Source organism: Lithobates pipiens, unplaced genomic scaffold (genome assembly GCF_037356315.1).
Source record: "Lithobates pipiens isolate NorthernLeopardFrog02 unplaced genomic scaffold, aLitPip1_a1.2 Scaffold_8, whole genome shotgun sequence".
Taxonomy (NCBI): domain Eukaryota; kingdom Metazoa; phylum Chordata; class Amphibia; order Anura; family Ranidae; genus Lithobates; species Lithobates pipiens.
Genome location: NW_027507903.1, coordinates 617,944,162 through 617,967,209, shown reverse-complemented (window position 1 = coordinate 617,967,209; position 23,048 = coordinate 617,944,162). Strand labels below are relative to the sequence as shown.

At 45.0% G+C, this 23,048-nt stretch overlaps 1 protein-coding gene across 1 annotated transcript; it reads right to left on the bottom strand.

Annotated features, from left to right (window-relative positions):
* Window positions 1-8,519: 8,519 nt before the first annotated feature.
* Window positions 8,520-23,048, bottom strand: LOC143963844 (zona pellucida sperm-binding protein 3-like). The gene is made up of 8 exons (XM_077473582.1): window positions 22,585-23,048; window positions 16,012-16,124; window positions 13,953-14,056; window positions 13,704-13,881; window positions 13,512-13,632; window positions 13,342-13,433; window positions 9,666-9,829; window positions 8,520-8,776 (listed from the first exon to the last, which is right to left on the bottom strand). Exons 1-8 carry the CDS (start codon window positions 23,041-23,043, stop codon window positions 8,535-8,537), a joined length of 1,473 nt encoding a protein of 490 aa, XP_077329708.1. The 5' UTR covers window positions 23,044-23,048; the 3' UTR covers window positions 8,520-8,534.

The following is a 23,048-nucleotide window of genomic DNA, read 5'->3' as shown; positions in this document are numbered from 1 at the left end:
AGACTTGTAGATGGTGACCTTGTGCTGTGTCCTGAAACACTAGAAAATTGTTTCTCCTCTGGCGTCCACCTGCCCTGGGCCCAGCATGAGTTGAGATGGTCTTCCCAACCGCTCACATCAGTGGTCATTGTGTATGTGATAGGCAAGACCCAGAGAAGGGACGGCCGAACTGTTCGCCCGGCGGTCGGTTCACGGCGAATTTTGCGTGTTCGCGATTTGCCCGATCGGCGGACTATTGCCGCTGTTCGCCCAGTGGATATATGTGTTTACAGTGTGAAAGAACTTTGACCCATGATGATACATCCATCATGGGTACAGGACAGCCAATTGAGACATTTCAGCACATGGACAATTGGACATTCCCCCTACCTTATAAATAGACCTGATCTGGCGGCCATTTTACATTCTGTCTTTTGTCAGTGTAGGGAAAGGTTGCTGTGTGGAGCAGGGACAGACTGTAGTGACACAAATCGCTAGCTATTAGGTCCACAAAAGTCCTTTTAAGGACTGGTATAGGTGTAGTCCAGTATATAGGGTTCAGTGCACTGCTGTGCTGGTGATTGCAGCAGCCTGTCTTTTGTCAGTGTAGGGACAGGACGCTGTGTGCAGCAGGCAGAGACTGTAGTGACACAAATCACTAGCTATTAGGTCCATAAAAAGTCCTTTTAAGGACTGGTATAGGTGTAGTCCAGTATATAGGGTTCAGTGCACTGCTGTGCTGGTGATTGGAGCTGTCTTTTGTCAGTGTAGGGACAGGACGCTGTGTGGAGCAGAGACAGTCAGTTTAATCACTAGCTAGCTATTACTATTAGGTCCACAAAGGTCCTTTTAAGGACTGGTATAGGTGTACAATATATAGGGTACTGGTGCAGGGCTGTGCTGCAGATTACTGCTGTTTTCTGCAGCAGTCTTTTATCAGTGTAGGGACAGAGGTACAGTCTGCAAATCACTAGCTACTAGGTCCACAAAGGTCCTTATAAGGACTGGTATAGGTGTACAATATATAGAGTTGTGGTGCACTGCTGCCCTATTCTGCAGCAGTCTTTTATCAGTGTAGGGACTGAGGGGCAGTCTGCAAATCACTAGCTACTAGGTCCACAAAGGTCCTTTTAAGGACTGGTATAGGTGTACAATATATAGCAGGGGTCATCAACCCCCGGGCCGCGGCCCACTGCCGGGCCGTAGCCTGTTTGCAGCCGGGTCGCGAAGGCTACACTGTCTGACGAGCGGCGGCGGAGCGAGCAGAGAGATGACATCATCTCTCACCACCCGCCCACATCACCGCTGTTCCGTGCTCACAGCGGGGCCGCTATACTGAGGCAAGCGAGCAGAGAGAAGAGATCATCTCTCACCAACCGCCTGCATCGCCGCTCTTCCACACTCACAGCAGGGCTGCTATAATGCTGGAGGTGAGGCTGGAGGAGCAGAGAGATGAAATCATCACTCACTGCCCACCCACATCACTGCTCCTCTGCCGACACAGCGTAGCAGAACACAGATACACTGCTGGAGGTGAGTCAGAGGAGCAGAGAGATGAGATAATCTCTCATTACCCCCCCCCCCCTCCCATTACTGCTGTTCTCCCTTACTACCCACTACTTTAGGCTTGCCTCTGAACTAATGCGCACACCTGTGCTGCCACCACTGCAGTGACACTACTGCCACCACTGGCGGTGACAATCCACATCTGGTGGCAGGCGACGTGGCAAATGACAAGCTGCATTTGATGACAGGTGACGTGTCAAGTGACAATCCAAATCTGGTGGCAGGTGACGTGGCAAGGGACAAAATGCATCTGGTGGCAGGCAACGTGGCAAGTGACAAGCTGCATATGAAGGCAGGCGACGTGGCAAGTGACAAGCCACATCTGGTGGTAGGTGACGTGGCAAGGGACAAATTGCATCTGGTTACAAGCGACGTGGCAAGTGACAAGCTGCATCTGAAGGCAGGCGACGTAGAATGTGACAATCTGCATCTGGTGACAGGCAACGTGGAAAGTGACACTCTGGCACATTCTGCATTATGGTGAGCTGAACTATTTCATTATATATTACAATGTAATAATAGAAATAATGCGCTTCAGTCATCCTGATATCATATCAATGATGGTGCCGGGATGATTGAAGCGCCAACGCCAGCCATTGCCCAGATAAATTGTCAGCGAAAAGCCGCATACACCCCTGAGCCTTGGCACAATTTTCTTCAACAGCGCCGGTCCCTGGTGCCAAAAAGGTTGGGGACCACTGATATATAGGGTGCTGGTGCATTGCTGTGCTGGTGATTGCAGCTGTCTTTTGTCAGTGTAGGGACAGAACGCTGTGTGGAGCAGGGACAGTCAGTTTAATCACTAGCTAGCTATTACTACTAGGTCCACAAAGGTCATTTTAAGGACTGGTATAGGTGTACAATATATAGGGTGCTGGTGCAGATTACTGCTGGTTTCTGCAGCAGTCTTTTATCAGTGTAGGGACTGAGGTACAGTCTGCAAATCACTAGCTACTAGGTCCACAAAGGTCCTTGTAAGGACTGGTATAGGTATACAATATATAGGGGTGTGGTGCACGGTGCTGGTGTCAGTGCACTCTATCACGGTGCTGGTCATCTCCTGCACCCTCTTCATAGCCTACCCTGACCTTTTCCTCTCCTCCATTGCCTTCATGCACTCCTGAGTCCTGAATTGTCAAAATTTCACAGATAAAAAGAATGCTTGTAGTTGTCGATCCCAGATTCACTTCATACATGTGTTATGTCAGTGGCCATGTGGTGGGACTATGTGTGCACAGCTAGTAAGTATTTTGTGGCTGAAAATATGATCTGTAGGTTTTTAAAGTTCGCCTGCCATTGAAGTCAATGGGGCCCGTCGTGAACTTTGGGGTTCGCAAACTTTTGGCCGCGTTCGCAGTTTGTGTTCGCGAAATGTCCCATCGGAAGTTCAACGATCTCTAACCCAGAGTACACCTTTGTTTAAATTTTCCGTATCCTTCCACCACCAGCGGGAACATTTTACTTTGGTGGGGATCAATACGTAGTCTTCCAGATCTTTGTCCTTTAACTGTTCCAAGAAAAATCTCTGAAGGTCTCTTTGGTGGAACCTGGCCCATTGTACGGCCGGAATTGCTTCTGTCATAAGTCCTGACACTGACATCACCTCCCTCAATGTGCATTTGGTGCTGGTTTGAAGAAAAGATATCCTCTGCTTCAGATTCAATATCTTTTCTTCCGGCAAGACTATCCTTTGATCTACGGACAGGATCTTGTAGACCAAATACAGAATATTCTGTATATTCCTGTTGGGATTGTTTTGAACTTTTCCAAACTGATTATCCACCCCAATTGACTCAGGCTGAGCTGTGTTAACTCTTAGCCCATGTACACACGGTCGGATTTTGTCCGAAACTGTTGTATACACACAGTCGGACAAAGTTGTCGGAAAATCCAACGTGATCACGTTATTTCGTTACGACGGGACTACGTTCACGCTAGTAGCCAATAGCTTTGGTGTAGGAATTTGATCTGAGCATGCCTGGCACTTTGTCCGATCGGAATTCTCTACACATGATCGGAGTATGTCCGATCGGAGCATTTTGTCTGAAAATTTTACCAACAAGTTGGAAAACTTGGTCCATCGGATACTCCAACGGAAACAGTCAGATGTAGACCACACACAGTCGGAATATCCGACAAAACAGTCAGATCGGACACATTCCGTCGGAATCTCCGACCGTGTGTACAAGGGCTAACTCCTGATAAAGTTTTTTTTCTCCAAGTGGGCCATGAGGAGAAAATCATGTCGATACGGAATGATCAAGACTGACTGAAGTCTCAACGGACCTAGTGCTTCTCCGAGAAGCTTGGAAAAAATTCTCAGAGAGGATGACAATTCAAAGGGAAGTACTCTGCACTGAAAGTGATAAACTTTGGTGTCTGACTCACCATACGAAGAAATTTCTGGCATTCCTTAGACATGTGCATTTTGTTTAGTTCCGAATCGAAATTCGGACGAATTTTCATTATTCGGACATTCGGATGCATCCGAATTACAATGCTAACGAATTCAAACGAAATTCAAATCAAATTCGAAAAATTACATTTTGCAACCCGAATTTGGCGCCACATATCTCAGGGCCACTTGTAGCTAGAAACACCAAATTTGGTATACAAGCACAAAAGAACTAGCACTACAACATTTCCAAATTTGGGGTTTCTAGCACCAAGTGACCCCGAGATACATGGCCCTAAATTCGGGTCGCAAAATATTTTCAAATCCGGTAGAAATATTTTCGAATTTGGTTGAAATAACCCCAATTCGAGATTTTGTAGTGCTAGTTCTACTGTGTTTGCATACCAAATTTTGGGTTCCTAGCTCCAAGTGGCCCCAAGATACGTGGCCCCAAAAGGTCATTCTCTTGTGCTGAAAAGTACTTGACATATTGTCCATATCTTGGGGTCACTTGGTGCTAGGAACCCTACAACTTGTGGCAGGTGACATGCCAAGTGGACAATCCACAACTTGGTCATGTGGCAGGTCACGTGGCACTCCTGGCAGGTGTCATGGCAAGTGGGCAATACACAACTTGTGGCAGGTAACGTGGCAAGCGGACAATGACATACAGCATATGTACTTGCCTTACGATCGACATCCGTGACTTCTTCAATCAGGCATGCTGACAACTTCATTGATGTGATAAATATAAATGAAATAAGATGTGTGTGGTTTTTTTTTGCACTGGTACACTGCAAGTATGAGAAGTTGATGTGACAGATATATATAAGTAACTAACCATCTTCCAAAATGTCTAATTCAAATACAAAAGATTAGAAAAAAATATATATAATAGAATAAAATAGAAAGAACATACAACCATCTTGTGAAATTCTAATTTCAAATAGAATAAATTAGAATTTCGAATAGTATGAATTCAAATTTTTTAATTAATTTTAAAATTTGGATAGAGAAGATTATAATAAAATAGAAAATAGACTAGAAAAAAAAAAAAACGATAGAACAGAATAGATTATATTTTATTCTGTTCTATTGTTTTTCTAGTCTATTTTATATTCTATTAAAATCAAAATTATATACTAAATTAGAATTTCGGAAGATGCTGGTTTTATAATATATATTTCTTTCCGACATTTAAATTTCATATAGAATGAATTTGAATAGAAAAGAAAGAGAATAGACTAGAAAACCAGTAGAATAGAATATAGATACTATTTCATTTTTAATTTCTTTTGCAGATTACTATTAGCATCCATTTTTTGCAGATCTCCTGCAGACTATTGGTATCTATTTCGTTTTCTCACCAGATCGCCTGTAGACTATTAACAGCGATTTCACTTTTTTTTGCAGATCTCCTGCAGACTGTTATAATCAATTTCATATTTTTTTTGCAGATTACTATTTACACCAGATCTCCTGTAGTATAATAACATCCATTTCATTTTTTTTTGCAGATCTCCTGCAGACTATTAGCATCTATTTCATTTTTCTTTTCTTATTTTGCATTAGAGCAGCCATTTCCTTTATTTCAGCAGATCTCCTGCAGACTATTAGCATCTATTTCATTTATGAATGGACAACAAGACAGACATCACCGCTTATCTCTATACACAGGGAAATGGCTGCTAATAGTCTGCAGGAAACCAGCAAAAAATAAATAGATTCCTATAGTCTGCAGATCTGATGAGAAAATTAAATAGATACTAATAGTCTGCAGGAGATCTGCAAAAAAATTATATAAATGCTAATAATCTGCAGGAGATCTGTTGGAAATAGTAATCTGCAAAAAAAAAAAAAAAAGTAATAGATGCTAATAATCTGCAGGAGATTTGCTAAACTAAAGGAAATGGCTGTTCTAATGCAAAAAAAATAAAAATTAAGTAGATGCTAATAGTCTGCAGGAGATCTGATGGAAATAAATAGTAATCTGCAAAAAAGAAAAATGAAATTGATCCTAACAGTCTGCAGGAGATCTTTTTTTTTTTGCAGAAGTGAAATGGCTGTTAATAGTCTACAGGAGATCTGCTATAAAAGAAATAGATGCTAATAGTCTGCAGGAGATCTTATTAAAACAAATGGTAATCTGCAAAAAAATTTCAAATGAAATAGATAGTATCTATATTCTATTCAAATTCATTCTATACGAAATGCGAATGTTGGAAATTTACACACACACACCTTCCGAAATTCGAATTTAGTATATAATGATTTTGATAGAATATAAAATAATAGACTAGAAAAACGATAGAACAGAATAGAATATATTATTTTATTCTGTTCTATCGTTTTTCTAGTCTATTTTCTATTTTATTATAGTCTTTTATATCCAAATTTAAAAAAAATTGAATTCATACTATTCGAATTTCAGAAGATAGTTGTATATTCTATTTTATTCTATTAAATTATATATTTTTTTCTATTCTGTTCTAATCTTTTCTATTTGAATTCGAAATTTTGGAAGATGGTTAGTTACATATATATCTGTCACAAACTTTTCATACTTGCCACGTCACCTGCCACAAGTGGTGCATTGGCCACCTGCCACAAGTGGTGCATTGGCCACCTGCCACAAGTGGTGCATTGGCCACCTGCCACATCACCTGCCAAGTGACCCCAGATATGGGCAATATGCAAAGTACTTTTCTGCAGCAGAGAATGACATTTTGCGACCTGACTTTGGGACCAATTATAGCTAGAAACCAAATTAGGCATGCAAACACAGTAGACCTAGCACTACATCTCCAAATTTGGGGTTTCTAGCACCAAGTAACCCCGAGATACATGGCCCTAAATTCGGGTTGCAAAATATTTTCGAATCCGGTTGAAATAGTTTCCAATGCAGGTGAAATCATTTCGAATCTGGTAGAAATCATTTCGAATGCGACCGATTTATCGAATTCAGTAGAAAACTAAACGAAATCCGAAAACGAATTTAACGAATAACTAAATGAAATGAAATTAGCGAATTAAAACGAAATGAAACTAAACAAATTTTTTCCTTTTGCACATATCTAGCATTCCTTCCTTAACCACTTGCCTCCCGGCCTATAGGCAATTGACGGTGGCAAAGTGGTTTCATAATCCTGATTGGACGTCAGGGGGCGCGCATCGTGGCGATCGTTGTTGCGGGGTGTCAGTCTGACACCCGGCAACTAAGATCTCGGTAAAGAGTCTGACAGAGACCCTTTACCACGTGATCAGCTGTGTCCAATCACAGTGTAAATGGGAAGAGCCGGTGATCGGCTTTTCCTCTCGCGTCTGTCAGACGCGAGTAGAGCCAATCGGCTGCTCCTCTGACGGGGGGGGGGGGGGTGGGGGGGGTCTGTGCTGATCGATTATCAGCACAGCCCCCCCCCCCCCCCCCCCGAGGATGCCCACACTGGACCACCAGGGAAAAGGTAATCCTCCCTAGACCACCAGGGATGCCAGTCAGCACAATGGATGCCAATCAGTGCCCACAATGGATACCAGTGCCCACAATGAGCATCACTGATTGGCATGCATTATTGTTTGGCACTGATTGGCATCCATTAGTACAGTATAACACCAATGCTGCCTATCCGTGCCCACCTGTGCCGCCTATCCATGGCCATCTGTGCCAGCTATCAGTGCCAATTTGTGCCGCCCATCCGTGCCACATATCAGTGTTCATCAATGCCACTTCATTGGTGCCCATCAGTGTAGCCCCATCAGTGCCCATCAGTGAAGGAGAAAACTTATTTACAAAGTTTTGAAACAAAAAAAAAAAAAAAAAAAAAAAAAAAATTCTCAAAATTTTTGGTATTTTTTTTATTTGTAGCGCAAAAAAATAAAAACCGTAGAGGTGATCAAATACCACCAAAAGAAAGCTCTATTTGTGGGGGAAAAAAAAGATAAAAATTTCATTTGGGTACAGTGTAGCATGACCGTGCAATTGTCAAAGTGCAACAGCGCTGAAAGCTCAAAATTGGTCTGGGCAGGAAGGTGTTTAAGTGCCCGGTATTGAAGTGGTTAATGGGCTATGCAGATATGCATCCCTTAAATCCAGAGTAGCCATAAACACCTCTTTTTAAGAGAAGATTCCTTATTTAGTAAATGGCTGACTTTAACCACAAAGATGGTGGTTAAAGGCAAGACCTCTGATCACAACATTCCCATCTGTCTCCTGTGGTGAGTAGCAGCCGGTGCAAACACCTTCATCACCACTCCGAGCCTGATCTTTGCTACTAGCACAAGGAGTTAAAGTACCATAGGCCTAACATGCTGCTTTTAAGGCAGCACTGCTCCTCCATAAATACAATATAGTAAGGGATAGTGTTGTCACCCTGGGGCAAAAGCATGTTACTGGCAGGATCAGAAAAAACCCCATGCCAACACAACCACATTCATGGATTTGTATGCTTGTTCTTGGGTTTCAGATACTCTTTTAAGTCTCAAGCATTATCGTATGCACATTGATGGCACTTAGACAATGTCAGAAGCCACCCAAATCTGGTAAGCCAACTGCTATTGCTCTATTACCAATTTAGGACACAAGTCAAAATTAAACTCTTTATTTCTCTACAGCTTTGCAAGAACGTTTGTTCAGCAGTTTTACAATCCAAGCGACACCAGCAGGAACAGCCACCAGACTGATAGAAGCCACTGCCACCAACACCCACTTCTCCAAGGGCTGGGACCCTGAAGCAGTCCTGGAAACACGACTGAGCCCTGTTCTGGGGGCTGGGTGATCTTCTGCGCTGATCATCAGGAGTGGACCAAGAATAGCCTGGCCATGTTTCTCTGAATGATGACCTACAGAAAGATTTGATTCAAGTTAAAAGTGCAAAAAATAAAAGTATGCAAGTCATTACAACGATTAATTTCAGGCCAGCAATGAATGGGGGGGGGGACTAAGTGAATGTTTTGCACCCATCTGGGACTCAAGATATTAAAAACCATGACTATAGCCCAAATGACATCCTTTTGACATGCAATGAACCTGGCAAAACACAAGTATGGGACAATATTGATTTCTAAGAATATTTTGGGGTGCTCATTTGTTAGGCCTGCAAAGTTACATGCCAGATTCAGGAGACTATTGCTGGCCAGCTAGTGTCAAACATGTTAGAAATAAGAGTCAAAGCCTTGTATACCTACAAAAACCCAACCCCATTGCACATGGTAGTTCATACAACTAGCCTTATTAGCACTAAGGGACACATTGGAGTGGATTTACTGAAGGCAAATAGACACTACTGCAGTTGCGCTCTGCAAGGGCATCTGCAACAGCTCTGTAAAAAAGCCAACTCTGAAGCTACACTTCGCAAAGAATACCCAATTACATGCAGGAAAAAAAAAAAAAAAAAAAAAAACTCAAACGCATTTTACTTGCACTTGATTGGAAGTTGTCAGAGCCCCCAAGCTCTGGGCAAATGTCCTTGCATAGGGCAGCTGCAAAGGCCACTTGCCTTTAGTGACTCAACCCAGTTGGAGGGTTAGTGAAAAGAATTATTGCATGCTTTAACGCTAGAATTAAATTTTAAGAGCATCTCCAAGTGGCCACCTGGAACAGAGCAAGGGTTGGAGGAACAGGCAGTGATGGAAGATTTAAGCCGATAGAGAAGACTGTAGCACAAGTGACAAACCAATTAAGGCACCTTGTGCCTAATTTTTTTTACTTCTGACAGACTTAAGAGCTTACCAACATGTCTCTTCTGATGGTCTCTTGGTCTTCCAACTACCCTTGGTCTTCCAGCTCCCCTGGGTCTTCCAAGATTCCCCAAACTGCTGCCCTGGGGCAATTGTCCACAGTCCCCGGTGGCACAGCACTGACAAATGTTACTAGACCCTTCTACTGGTGACCAGCTGCAGGAGAGAAAAAAAAAATAAAAAAAAAAACCTACACATTAGGTATTAGACAATACTGGGGGGGGTAAAAAAACCATGAACAAAAGCTCATATCAGAACAGTCCATGTGCAGGAGTTTTTTGGCCCAGCATAAGCCTTAAACAGAACAGATGTGTCAAATGTTTGGCATATGCAGGAGGCTCTGCTGGGTAGACCATGTGCAATTCTCCCTTTTAAACCACTATGGGAGGTCCCCATAGCTGAAAGTCAGGGGAGGCTCAGGAGTTTGTGTTAAAGTGCAAGCCTGCCCTTAGCAGTAAAGGGACGCCCCGGGGAAGGAGGTTTTGTATAGCATTAGAAGTAATCCACGTGCCTGCCATCCTGCCCAAAGGGGCCAATGTACAGCTATGACGGTTCGCGCTAGACCTGCTACAGTATAATGAGGGTGGCTGGTCGGCAAGTGGTCAACCTCCTTATAATAAAGCAAAGTCAGTACTTTTGAAGGCTTTGGGACTAAAATGTGGGAATAATATCCCTGCCTGCATTGTCCTGCTGGGACTGGCACTATGACCCCCTGATCTGCCAGTGTCTGACACTGAGAGACCCATTGAGTTAAGGAGAAAAAAAAAAAAAAAAAAAAAAAAAAAAACCCTTGCCGAAACTCCAATCTGAAGGATGTGGAGACTGCCAAACTCCCTACCCTTATGTCTCTTGGTATCCTTGTCTGCAGACTTCCTTCTGCTTGTCCTTGCCAAACCCCCAATGCCTATTAACTGTCCCTTCCTTTTTATCCCTAAATCATTTTTTTAGGGGATTTGGACTTAGAGGTTTGCAACCCATGTGTGTTGCTTGCAACACAAGCCGAAGCCAAGGCTGGGCTCATAGTTGCTGCACTGCGCAAGAGGGTCTCGGCAAGCCACCTGGTCCCTGCATCCTCAAATGAGGTTGGATTGCTTGGACACTTGAAGGGACTTTGAAGGGACACCTACGTTTCCACATCTTAAATGTCAAAGTTCTTTCAGGCTCCTTTCACTCAAGATGATCCTAAAGGGCCTGGTGAATTAGGAGAACCTGGACTGGGGCTTAATCAAGCCTCTATACATACTGTCCTGGGCTGCGGGTTCTTGTATCTGACACAGGGCCACTGTTAGAAATCATGGGACCCCCTGTACAGCCTACCTGATGGCACCCCCCCCCCCCTTTAACCCCCCAAGGCTCCTCACCTGACCCAACCTCTGCAGATTTCTCACTGTTTACATATGCACACATGTTCATTGTTGTGCATGAGTACAGGGTGACAGACAGTTTAATGTTTTCAAATGTACACTGTATCTTTAATTTCCTTTTCTATCTTTTATTGCTATCAGAAGGGATGAACGACATACCTTCTGATAGCATAGGGCAGTGACAGGTCATCTTTCTGGAGAGATCTAGGGTCTATTAGACCCCAAATCTCTCCTCTGGCCTCCAAAAGCAGTTGAACAAACAAAGATCAATTTGATCAGATGTTTAAGCCAGTAATTACTTGCTTATATGAGACCATGCAAGTAGGAATTACATCAGCTCCTCTCACTGTGTACCAGGAACTGGATGTTGCTGCCCACATCCTTAATGGGACCCCTGATTGCATGTGAAACCCCCTTCCACTGCCTGCAAAAGTAATCCAGGGGCTTCTTAGCCACTAAGATTACTTTTACTGTGTGCAGACTTGTTGGGGCTAAAAAAAAAATAATATCTTGTTCATTGCTGCAGCCATGACATGAAGATATCACCCTTCCAATCCAGCAATGTATCAGTAAATTGCTGGACAGGAAGTAGTTAAAAGTGTAAAGTAGCATCTCACAGAGTCTTACGATTATCAGAATTATGGAAATTACAGAGGTAGCACAGTCAGCATGTGCTCTGTCTTGGGTCTGTCAGTGTCACATGGGTGTGGACTTTGTTAACCGATGGCTGTACTGTATTTTACAAACTTTAACCCTGCAACAGCATACAGCAATAACAAAGTAAGCGCCAAACAGCAATATGACACTGACAGATCCATGACAGAGCACATGTTGACTGTGCTGCCTGCATGAGTATCATAATGCTGATAATCATGACATGCCATGTTGTGTGACAGTGTGTAAGCCTACATGAGACAGTGAGGATTCTATCTGCTGTTCTCCACTCTGCAGTGCAGGTGCAGCCACGCTGTCCTCCAGGTTCTTGCTCCCTCTCATTCACCGAGCCGTCTGTCGCCTCACCTCAGTCTCGGCAGTCGGCACAGCTAAGTGGAGCCTCGTATTATCACTCCGCCAGGGAAGGCAGTGGGCAGCCAGGTCTATTTAACTAGCAGAGCAATATGCGGGGGAAGCTTTATGTACATGCACCTGAAAAAGGAGAAATAGTCCAAGCACTGCACTCACCCTCTGTAGAACAGACGGGGCCCAGCAAAATGTAATTACAACCCCCCCCCCCCCCCTCCAAGTAGTAGTGGGGGTGAGGTTTAGAAAGCTCTAGTTTTTAATTTGCAGAAATTGACTGTAAAGCTGACCAGCCCCCCCTGTGGAGCCGATGGGGGTGGGGCCTGGTACGACAGGGCTGGTTGTACTGCCCTATCAGCGGCCCTGCTGACACATACACTGCCCTAAGGAGGCCCTCCTTATCGTTGGCAGAAAAAGATTTATAAATAATTTTTTGGGGACTTGCTGGCTAGAACAGCGTTCACATTTTCAGTCAAGACACCTTTTAGAACCATGCGCAATCCTGGGGCACAGTCTGAGGACTCGTGGACACAAGGAGGTGCGCCAAAGCACAACTTTTTTTTTTTTAGTTTTATTAGGCTGCTTTTTTGGCATAGAAGTGCAGGCATTTTTTAAATTGAGCCCCACCAAAATTCATAGTACTGCAGTACTATGCATTTTAGTGGGCACAAACATACATGCAATTGGTGGCAGTGTGGGGCCAGGGGTGCCACAGCCAAATTACACAGCCTGGTACTGACCAATTATAGATTTCTGCTGTTACCTTCTGTATACAAAAAGGAGCAAGAGATCACATCCAGCATCCTCAGCTCTCCATGTTCTGTCTAAAAGCTTTGCAAGCCACCGACCCGACCCACCCTTAGCAACCTAAGACATTGGTTGGTAGGATGTTCGCGAACAGCTTGCATAGCTTTCAGTGTTTGATGGCAAACTTAGAGAACATAGGAGAGCTGGGAGGATGGCCAGATGTGTTCTTACACTCCTTTGTGCACAGAAAGTTAGTGGAAATCTATAGTGTGTGAGCAGCATAAAGCTGTCATTTTTGCTACGGCATACTTGGGGACAAACGTAAACTAGATCACCAGATTAAGAAGCCCACCACATCCAAGAATTGTTAGAAAAATAAAATTATATTATATTGAAGCTTAATATCGCTTTAATCCATTAAGTGTACCAGAAAGATGAAGGGTATAAAAGCGTAGATCTGATCTTGGCACGGCAAAACTCAGCTTGAAAATTGCATGCAAGGCAATGGTGTTGTGCTACACCAAACATGATTCTCACCTGTTGCTGCCTCTGTTATAAGAGCAAGCTTTGTTCACAGCGTTGGGGGCTTGGGAGGCAGACACTGCTCTCAAATTGCAAGTAATATAAATCTGAAAAATAAAATTTGTTTTAAGCACAGAACTATTATAAAAAAAATAAAAATTAAGATGGTAAAGCCAAGTCCTTACTACAGACTCCTCTACTTCCCAGAAGCGGAAAGCTTCAATGGTGAACTGCAGCTTGTCCGGCTGGATCCTTGGAGACCTGAAGGCTGAAGATGTATCATCCCTCATGGCATCCACAAAGCACCTACAAAACATAGTTCTGTTATAGTTCAAGGTGGAGCCTCGTTAGCAGCCTTTCCTGAATGAAGAACATACCCATTGTCTGCAATGAGTTCATAGCGAGGAGTAGAGTTGGGATCAAGCGATATGGTGGCCACACAGGAATCAACAAACAAGATTAGGCTGATGTGGTTCTGAATGTCTACAGAGGCCTCAATGTTTAAGCTCTGGCCCAACTGGAAGACAGAAGAACTCCTGGGGACACTCCAGTCCTCTGTGGACCCAACAAAAGAGGATTAGAAACCATTCAAAAATATTGCACTTTATGAAATACTCTTCACTTACCATTCATCAGATGCAGGGAAAAGAACAGCTTTTCGTGGGAGGATACTGTGGTGCTGAATGGAGACCAGGTTGGCACGATGGCCTTACTGCTCACATTGCCATATCTGCAAAAATGCCAAGTCTGAGAGGTCAGATCATGTTTTGAAACCTCAAGTACAATGGATTGAGAAGACACATTTTAGTTCTAGGATTTACTTTTAAAGGGGTTATAAACCCTCATTTTTTTCCACCTTAATGCATTAAAGGGGTTGTAAAGGCAAGTGCTTTTTCACCTCAATGCATCCTGGCACCCCCCCCCCCCCCCCCCGTTTTACTTACCTGAACTTGTCCCACAGGAGTGTGCCATCTCTTGGCTAGGGGTTCTCAGCTGTTTATTGGATAGATTGAAAGCAGTGCAGCCATTGGCTCCCACTGCTGTCAAGCAAATACAATGACGTGGCCGTGGGGGGGGGGGGGGTGGGGGGGGTTGGCATCTATGGACACTGAATTTGGGAGCACACCCGCAAGAAAAAAATATAAAATAAAAAAGCACACTTTCCTCCCACTGTGCAGCTCATATTGCACAGAGTGGCTCCAATCCTGGTCTTTTGGGGTCCCTCGGCTCCTCCCTGCATTAGATAAGGTGAAAAACTTGGTGCTGCAAACCCCAATCCCCTGCCCCCCTTTTTTTCTTACCTGAATGCTGTCATCCTCTGTCCAGTAATGAGCATGCCATCTGTAGCTGGTATCTTGTGTCCTGACTGGATAGATTGACAGCAGCAGGAGCCAATGGCTGTGCTGCTGTCAAAGCCAATGATGGGTGTCCACTAAGGAGAGCGCTTCTGCAATGTGGACACACGATGCAGGGAGGAGCCACCACTGCTGCTGAGGGACCCTATAAGAGGTAGATAAGGGCCACTCTGCAAAAAGAACTGCACAGTGGAGGCAAGTATGACATGTTAGAACACAAAAAAAAAAAAAAAAAACAGACAGACACACAGACTTTAAGAAGTCAGGTCAAACTACATGCTTTTAGGCAGGTGCAGTCTAAATTCTCCACTGCAGGTGGCGCCCAATTGCAGAGGGAAGTCCAGATGAACATGGTTCTTTTATGGTTTCCTGGGTCACTGGGGAAGCCATCCGATTGAATGCTGATCCTCTATGTGACCCATATGGCCATTTTGGGTCAGGAAGATTATATTTAAGACCCTGGCTCCAGGGCTTGATGCACATTTCACGTGTGGGTAGGGACAGCACATGGACACACCATCCTTCCTGGAAACCTCAGTATGGGCACAGACTGGCCAGGCTGCATTTTATCCCTTGAGATGGTGTTGGATCACCTAACAACCTGCTGTTACACTGTTTTCTACAACATTCTGCGAGTGCACCTAGTTGGGTTGTGCTTGTTTGGACTTTATTACAACACAGTTCTGTTGGTGCATCTAAAAACTCATACACACGATAGGACTTTGTACAAACTTTCCCTTGGATTTTTGTACAAAGGGCGTCGGCCCTGAACTTTTATTGCATACACACAGCAGGACTTTTTCAGCCAACCTTCACCAAATCATGTGGTTTTTCTGCTCTTTACCGCCACCTTTGGTCAAATTCTGTATTGTCTGATCTTTTGCATTGGTTCTGAGCATGCCTGTTTGTACTTTGTACTAAAGACCTATGGTTTTTTGTACACACGATCAGACTTTGCTCCATCGGACTTTTGTTGCCAGAAAGTTTGTCCATTTGCACAGCCAACAAAAGTCTGATGAAAACCAAAAAAAAAAAAAGTTTGTCCGATGGAGCGCACACACGGTCGGATGTTGCTCCAAAACAGACAATTTGCATGTTTGTTGTCAAAAAGTCTGATCGTGTGTATGGGCCTTAAGAGTCAAGGGATTACTGCTGCACGTCCCCACAGCAGCCAAACCAGTTTTAGAAATAGGACAGTTAATGGATTTAGTTTTACTTCCAGGTAGGTGCCTCAAATGTAAAATTCTTTGCCACTAGAAACATTGCTCTTCTAGACCTCGTACCAAAAGGTCACCAGAATTATATCCCCTTATTTATCGAATGAACTTGCCTTGAAAAAATGCATTTGATTGGAACCACAGCTGGGCTAGAACGGATGATGACCTCATTAGCCAAGGGACTGTAGGTCAGGATGCTGGAGTAGATCAAGTAGTCCTTGGTCACCTGTTGAAATTAGATTATGCAAAAAAAAAAAATAAATAATATATAATATATATATATATATATATATATATATATATATATATATATATATATATATATATATATATATATATATATATATATATATATATATATATATATATATATATATATATATATATATATATATATATATATATATATATATATATAAAAAGTTGCTCCTTTCATTTGTCAAGCAGTTTCTATAAGTGCAAAAAACATCCCCCCCCAGCAGAATTCTTGTACTGTACGTTACACACCTCAGTTACATGGCTTAGAGATTGCTGATAACTTGAACACCTCCCACTTTGAGATGGGTTGCTCCAGGGAGCCCATGCAGCACCCCTGTATAGGTGGAGGGCAGCGGCATGTAGAGGAACTGATCCCTTCATGGAGCCACCAAACCCTCTTCTCCTGCAGACATTCAGCGGCTGCAAGAGGGCAGCGTCTCCTCCACATGCTGCTCCCACCACCTGTCCTGGGGCTCCTGTATCCTTCCCTTGCCTACCCCACAGCACTGCCAGGTTTCCCCTTCCTGCTGAAGGATGTATAGTTTACCAGCCCCTTTAATGACTAGAAAGTCAGTGATTGGTACCCAACACTGATTCCATTAACTGCCTACTGCCCGCCCACTGTCACATGACAGCAGAGCGGTGCAGCTCTCATCCCAGAACGCCTGCTCATGCACCCGCACCCGCTAGAACACAGCACAGCCCCAATCTCTGTAAACAGCTGTGTCCACATCACTTCGCCCTGTGGCCACTAGGGGGCGTGTGCATACAGAGTATGAACAGCGATCTGTTGTCTCCCCCCCCCCCCCTCGATTTTGTTTATAGCGCAAATATAAAAAGCCACAGGTGGTGATCAAATGCTACCAAAAGAAAGCTCCATTTGTGGAGGGGGTGTCCATTTTGTTTGGGTGCAACGTTGTACGACTGTGCAATTGTCAGTTAAAGAGACGCAGTGTGGAATTGCAAAAAGTGCTCTGGTCAGGAAGGGGGGGGGGGTAGAATCTTCTGGTGCTGAAGCAGTTAACCATGTGATCGGCTGTGTGCAATAACCGCTGGTCACATGTTAAGTGCCGGTAATCAGCTCTTCGCACACTGACAAAGTAAGAGGAGAGCAAATCAGCAGCATCTCCTCACTAAAGAGAAAAAAAAAAAAAAAGTCAGTGATGCTAGTCAGTTCTGCCCATCAATAACTCCTATCCATGCCCACCAGTTCAAGAGGAAATAAAGCCTTAATAAAAATAAGGCCTGCAAGGCACAGACATGAGCTAGTATGCATAACTTACCTGAGATGGAAGCCCCCCTAGTCGTCCAACGCCACCATGATACCCAGAGAGACTTCCGGGTATCACGACTGCAGCGATGCGACTGTCTGGAGCCATGATGATGTCACCCCTGCGCATGCGCCGGCACTAACTGCATGATTGTTAGCGGCATGCTTAGTGCGCTGCTGTCTACAGCGCATGTGCAGTAGACAACGGTGCCTGTCATTTGCAAATATCTCCTAAACAGTGTAGGTTTAGGAGATACTTCTTGGACCTACAGGTAAGCACCCCCCCCCTTCAAAATTGTTGACCTTTTGTAAAAAAAATAAAACCCAGCAGTGATTAACCATTTCAATACAGGGCACTTTCGCCCCCTTCCTTCCCAGCCCAATTTTCAGCCTTCATCGCTCTAGCGCTTTCAGTGACAATTGCGCGGTCATGCTACACTGTACCCAAATAAAATTTTTATCATTTTGTTCACACAAATAGAGCTTTATTTTGGTGGTATTTATTCACGACTCCATTTTTTATTTTTTGCGATATAAGCGCAAAAAAAATAAATAAAAAAAAAATCGGAAATTTGGAAAACAATATTTTCTTTTTTCTATTTTAAAAGAAATCAAATAAAATCAAATTTTGTCATAAATTTAAGCCAAAATGTATTCTGCTACATGTTTTTGGTAAAAAAAAATTCCGTTAAATGTATAATAATTGGTTTGTGTGATCACGGACATATGTACGCATGCACATGTGTGCAGATAATCATTGGGACATGTGATTTTAGTGGGACATATGTGGGGGACATGCATGTTTTGGGGACATGTGTGGGGACATTGTGTTTATACTGTGTGGTGTGTTTACACTGTGTGGCGATTTGTGTTTACACTAGACTGGTGACCAGTGAGTAAAAAGCTGTAAAAAACAGCTCATACTCACTGATCAGCCGGCTGCAGCCATCTGCTCTCCTCAGCGATCACTTCTGTGTGAGGAGAGGAGGAGCCGATTGCCTAGCAACCGGCTGTTTGTTTACATCACATGACGGCCGTGATTGGACACGGTCGTCATGTGATCAGGAGGGCCAATCACAGAGCCCTCCTGCCGATCTGAGATGCACCGTGTCTGGGTGACACGGGCGCATCGGGATTGCGCCGCTGCGCGGGCATGCGCGCGATCCCGCTCCTTCTGATGGACATTCCTGAACGTCCTATCAGAAGTAGACGGCTCCCACCCGGCCGTATATGTGCATTGGCCGGGTGGGAAGTGGTTAAATACCAACAAAAGAAACCGCTACTTGTGTGAAGAAAATAAAAAAATAAAAAAAATTGTTTGGGTACAGTGTAGTACGACAATTGCTATTGTCAAAGTGCTGAAAGCTGAAAAATTGCCTGGGCAGGAAGGGTGTGCAAGTGGTTAAAACCAACACACACACACTAAACTACTAACACCAGTGGCAGAACTACCAGGGTTGCACTTGGCTCTGGCATTTTACCACTGTGGGGAGACCCCAAGATGATAAGAAGGTGGCCAGCTGCAGGACCATAATAAAGGGTCTCACAATGGGAGCAAAGGGTCTCACAATGGGAGCAAAGGCCCCCCCCCCCCCCAAGACACTTAATTTAACATGCATTAAATAAAATTGATGGGACAGTCATTTACAGGTGTAGCACTGACCCCCGAAGGAGCTGCTGGTTATTTTTGGGCTCACCGTTACCCTCTGTTCTTGTTGCACGTCTAGGGGGGGGGGGGGGGGGGATGTCCCGTGGTAGATGGCCCACTAACTTGAGACTGACAATAGATCCACTTGAATGGATTTTATAAACAAAACTCAGTCAACTGAACAGTCTTTCAACTTGGGATCAGAGGGTTGGAAAGGAAAGTTCAGGTACTCTTAGTGTCAAAGTCCAAAAACGTTAAAGAACTCTTGCTTTGACTGCATCCAGAGAATAACCGTTCGCAGCTGGATTATCACTCAGGTCGGACAGTCCCTCTCTCACAAGGCCTAGCAGCCAACTTGGTCCTTACTCAGGAACAAGACCGAATTCTCTCGGTTACTTCAGTCCTTGCAGGCTCTTACTAAGAAAACAAATCCGTACGCGATGTTCTCCTCAAGAGTCCTCCCCTGGAATGCTCGTAGTACACTGGGTCTCTCCCGAACCAGAGACAGCACCCCTCCACCTCAGAATCCTTTTTGTTTCCTTGCTTTGGGCTAGCCAGCTCCAAGACATTAAAGTCGGATGGATCCGCACCATAGCCTTCCTGGGGGGTGGTCAGGAGGACCAGGACCAAGAAATCAGCACATCATACTGGACCGGAACCCCAAACCATGTGACATCCACATCTTATGTACCCTCTCCCAGAAGCACAGCGAGAAGCACCCCTCCCACTGGGCGGGCTCAGAGAGCAACTTAAGTGCCTGACCAAACCGCAGTTCCATGCCTGCCAGAAGAGACAGTGCCCCCTGTGGCCAGGCTGAACATCTCACAGTCTAGTCAGACTGATGCTGAGGCCCAATTTAGCCAATTACACCCAAACCAAACTGCAGTTTGGGCAACTTTAATTATAGAAAAACCACATAGCGCATGCTCTTCAGGGGCCGCTGCTACACAGGTCCCCAGCCTGTAAATGAACATGAGTTTTGCATCTGCCTAGAGACAAAGGCAGCAGTTAGTGTTTTTTTTTGGGGGGGGGGGGGGCAGAAGTCCCACCCGGTCTGTCCCCACACTTACCCCTATCTACGTCCTGCAGGCAGCATCTTCTTACTCTGCGTCTACTCCTATGCAGCCAATTGGCTGAAGAGGCAATCCTATTGGGAAATGGGTCTCACGACCTGTTTCAGGATTGGCCAGAAGGAGAATCAGTGTGACAATAGCCAATATTCAGTCACTATTGGTGCACAGTGCCCTTTGCCCTGAGCCTTTTTTGAAGCCCATCAGAGCCTCTGGCTTTAATCATGTGACACAGAAACCATGCATCCAGCGCCCCTGATGGACGGCCCGCCACTGGCTGGAGACCTGAATTAAAAGGAATAATTTCCTAGTGCAGCCAACAGAAGCCGTGAGAGAAGCTGTGCATGCAATCTCTCCACATAAACCAATATTTAAGCCATTATGAAACTCAACGCCTGAAAAAAAAAAAAAAAAAAAAAAAGCTGCCCAACTGGCAATCATGCTGATCGATTACATGAAACTCTGAACAGGTATGTATCAGGCCAAATCAATCTGACCTCTCTCAGGCCCAGTTCACACTAGTGCGATGACAGACATCGTATGTGATTTGCATTGCTGTTCAGATTACATGTGATGCGATTTCAGCCAGTTTTTATGGCTGAAACCGCATCACATTTGCACCAAAATGGTGCAGGACTTTTTGGTCCTCACTGGAATCAGATCACATGGGTGTTCACACTTATGCGATCCGATTCCAGCACCCTTTCACAGGTTGCACTGCGACCTGCGGAATAATCTGGGGGCGTTAACTTTACACTAACCCCCGCAGCAGTTTACAGAGCTTAGTGTGAACCACTGTGCGATTCAGGAACCCACACTTGATTCGCAGGGTCCTCGCATCGCACTAGTGTGAACCGGTGTCCTACTATCACATCGAGTCCCCCATCGGATAGTGTCCACTGTGTACTGCGCATGCACAGTACACACCGATTCCGAAAATAGCCGAAGATGAACAGCGCCTGCGCCGCGAGTCCAGGTTCTAGCCCCACCATCTAAGTGGACATAGAGTTGGAATAAAAAGAGCCGAGCGCAGCAAGGCCGTGCCCGAAGCGTGGCGAGCCCGCGAGGGGCCCTCTAATATTTGCAGCCCTACGTCCACTTGGATGGTGGGGCTGGCACCTCCACTCACGGCGCTGTCAATCTTCGGAGATTTTTCCGAATCTCCTTCTGTACTGCACAAGCGCCGCGCCTGCGCAGTACGGGGCGGACACTATATGCCAGAACACCGACACTCAGTTTGCAGTTGTATAGGGTCCTCTGAAATTGCCAATTTCACTGCACTTCACACTGCAGAAAGTCAGAGAGCCTGCCTAATTTCCTGGCTGAAAAATTTGGGGAGGGACACACTGAAGGCCTGGAGAACAAAAACATGGTGTGCAACACTAACCACCTAACGAGAGTATGGGCATTACTTCAGTGTTTAGTGTGGCATGTGCCCCCCCCAGCCCACATTTGCTTTGTTTTAGACAATATCTGGCCTAGGTGGTGCATGGAAGAGCAGTGGGTCAAGAGTAATTCCCGGGACAGGGACAGGGGTCACTGGATGCACCAGTAATGCCCCCAGCATTGGGGAAAGGACAGGGGGGGGGGGGCGGTAGTCATTGGATGCACCAATAGCCCCCAGCACACACCCACAATGCAGGCAGTGGTAGCGACAGTAAACATGGCATACAATATGCTGCAGTGTCTGAGTAATGTCCATCCACATGGCTTTGCCAGGCAGAAGGAGCTTCAGAAAGGTGGATGCCTTGATCCCAGACATCACCCAGGATGCAGCACCTACAGGACAGATGGCCAAGATGAGGGACTGTCCCAGTAGATCTAGGACAGTAGACAAGAGGACCATCCTTGGCTGGCCTCGTCGTTAATTGGCTTTACACGGTTACAATCATGGTGCTCATTACCACATGTGGACGTTAGCCAGAGTGGTCTGCATACAAATAGGCTCAGAAAGCCCACTCCTCCAGACTGGTACCCAGTAAGGAGGAGTGAGCTGACATCTCAACAAGGTATTGTGATATTGCTGGCATCAGGGCTGTTGAGAGGAGTACTAAGGCAGGATGTTGTGAGCCAGCAAGTATATTAGTATTGTAGGTCTCCTGCTGCGCCCCAGCCCTCTCCCCCCACCACTTGTAATGGCTAATGCTCATTTAGTGAAGGTTGAGCGGACACACACACACACACACACACACACACACACACACACACACACACACACCTCCTGCCTAAAGTCAAATTCCCCTTCTTTGCTGCACATGCTCAGTCTTTTAATACAGCTATGGCTCCCAACTACCTGCTGCAGACTACAGAACACCTCCTGGTTTTAGGTATGGGCTGGAGGACAGGGCAATTTGTTCTATAGTCCTGGGAAAAGAGTGTAAATAGATAAAATAAATGGTAGTCAAACTGGCTCAAACAAACAGAAGCCAACATCACTCACCTGTAAAGTGTTGCCACAGTCCTGGAGGTTGTTGGAGAAGTGAACAGTGGTGTCATTACTCTTACTGGGCTCACAGGACTGGGTTCCTAGGCTCAGCTCCGAGGGTTGCACCAATATACCATTTTCATAGAAGTCCCTGTTAACCATTACCTCAATGGTGTCCTCTGTACATTGGATGCGGATGGGGGAACTGGCGGGCTCCTGCTCTAGCTGTCGGGGAAGGGCCCCGCTAAACAAATTACTGGGTCCTCTCCTATACTGGGTGCTACCTCTGAGAGAGCCCAGTCCCACCAGCGGGCGAACAACACTCTCTCTATTGGACCCTCTAGGAGAGCCTTGAGCAGGGATGGGTCTCTGGTAATGCCGCCACCAATCTGCCTGGCGCTGCTGCCTCACCGGAGCGCCACCAAATACTGGCCCACAAACCAACACCACCAGCACCCAAATTTCCAAAGCCATCCTGA

Excerpts from the sequence above, each read along its gene's own strand:
- LOC143963844 (XM_077473582.1), bottom strand. The coding sequence starts at position 23,043 with ATGGCTTTGGAAATTTGGGTGCTGGTGGTGTTGGTTTGTGGGCCAGTA. Across the intron at positions 16,125-22,584 it reads ACTGTGGCAACACTTTACAG|GTGACCAAGGACTACTTGAT; the intron begins GTGAGTGATGTT and ends TAATTTCAACAG. Across the intron at positions 13,882-13,952 it reads TTCCCTGCATCTGATGAATG|AGGACTGGAGTGTCCCCAGG; the intron begins GTAAGTGAAGAG and ends TTGGGTCCACAG.